Genomic DNA, 1,803 nt, shown 5'->3' with positions numbered 1-1,803 from the left:
TAACACAGCGAGTGACAGGGGAGGGGGGAGAAAGTGACAGAGGCATGACATTGCGGGAAAAGGCAGAGAAGTTGGTTGGTCCTTGAGGGAAGATGTGGAGCAGGGGTGGGTCCTTTGGCAAAGGGACAGGTCAGGGACAAGGCCTCAGGTGTCCATTTACAATTATAATTACAATTAGAATGTGGCAACCCTATGCGTGAATGAGATGTACACAGACTGATTCCCCAGTTTGTCACACTGACACAGCACAGTAAAGTCAGGAAAGGCTTTAATGTCACTTTGACTGTCCAGTCAGTAATTCAGGGAAGAGGGCTCAGCACCATGTCACCAGCCAGCTGTGTACAGAGCTTGGTCTGAGAGCCAGAGTACCAGGAGAAAATTTAGGTTCCTTTATGAATAAAGAGATGAAGCAGCCTGTCCTTGATCTGTTTGGTCCTCACTCCGTAGATGATGGGGTTTATCATGGGGGAAACCAGGAGGTACACGTTGGCAATGAGAACATGGAAATGCACAGCCACATTCTGGCCAAACCGGGACATGAGGGATGAGAAGAGACCTGGGAGGTAGAAGGCTAAGATGACACAGAGGTGGGAGAAGCAAGTCCCAAATGTCTTGAGCCGGGCATCCTTTGTAGGGAGGCTGAAGATGGCCCTGAGGATCTGGGTATAGGACACTGTAATAAAAAACACATCCAGGCAAAGCACACACAATAGCACAAAGAGGCCATAGTAACTGCTGACACGGGTGTCGGTGCAGGCCAGCTTCACCACGGCCATGTGCTCGCAGTGTGTATGGGGGATGATGTTGGTTTTGCAGTATGACCATTGCCTCACTAGGAAGGGATAGGGCAGTGCGAGCATGACACCCCGCAGCAAAATGGCCAGGCCGATCTTGGCCACCATAGGGTTTGTCAGGATGGTGGAATGTCTCAGGGGATGGCAGATGGCCACATAGCGATCAAAAGCCATGGCCACGAAGGTCCCAGACTCCATTCCTGAGAAGCAGTGAACAAAGTACAGCTGGGTGAGGCAGGCACTGAAATCAGTCTCCCTGGAATTCAACCAGAAGATGCTCAGCATTTTGGGTAGGGTGGACGTGGACAGGACCAGGTCGGTGATGGCCAGCATGCAGAGGAAATAGTACATGGGAACATGGAGGCTCAGATCTGTCTTCACGATGAACAGGATGGTGAAGTTCCCAAAGACGGCCATAGCATACATGGTGCAGAAAGGGATAGAGAGCCAGACATGGGCTTCCTCCAGGCCAGGAATGCCCAGCAGGATGAAGGTGGAGGGGTTGGTGAAGTGAGTTGTGTTGGAATCTGACATGGAGTAGGGGAGAAGGTGTCCAACTCTGAGGCAGAACGGTGTCTCCTGCATGTACCGTACGTCCCCCTGACTTCCTGTATCTGTCTAGGGTGAGGGTCACAATACAAATGCCTGAATGGAGAGACAATGTTAATAAGAGACACTACATGTACTGGTGGAGACTGTTCTCATGGGGGAAGTGGATTGGTCACTCTTCACACACTGAAAATTGACATTTTCATTATTCAGATAAATGAATCGTGAACAACTGACACTACTAATGCCAAGTCCTTATTTTATGGTGCTCCTTGTGTCAATAATTTTTACCCATAGTGGTGTGGGAAGCTTTAATAGGCACCAGCAGCAACACATAACAAATGTGGAAAATGGAAAGTAGCAAATAATACAAATAGGAAATTGTGAAAATTGATAAGGGACATCAAAAACATCAGGGAAAAAGCCATGCTGGGCAGGGCTAAGGATAACAAAAAGGAGG

General features: G+C 48.9%; 1 protein-coding gene across 1 annotated transcript; it reads right to left on the bottom strand.

Annotated features, from left to right (window-relative positions):
* Nucleotides 1-380: 380 nt before the first annotated feature.
* On the bottom strand, nt 381-1,328 carry LOC102934294 (olfactory receptor 52K2-like). The gene has a single exon (XM_037889588.1). The coding sequence runs from the start codon at nt 1,326-1,328 to the stop codon at nt 381-383; it is 948 nt and encodes a 315-aa protein (XP_037745516.1).
* Nucleotides 1,329-1,803: the final 475 nt, after the last annotated feature.

The sequence above is a fragment of the Chelonia mydas genome, chromosome 1, assembly GCF_015237465.2.
Source record: "Chelonia mydas isolate rCheMyd1 chromosome 1, rCheMyd1.pri.v2, whole genome shotgun sequence".
In the NCBI taxonomy this organism is placed as follows: domain Eukaryota; kingdom Metazoa; phylum Chordata; order Testudines; family Cheloniidae; genus Chelonia; species Chelonia mydas.
Note: the sequence above shows the minus strand (reverse complement) of the source record. Positions and strands in the feature narration are given on the sequence as shown.

Excerpts from the sequence above, each read along its gene's own strand:
- LOC102934294 (XM_037889588.1), bottom strand. The coding sequence starts at position 1,328 with ATGTCAGATTCCAACACAACTCACTTCACCAACCCCTCCACCTTCATC.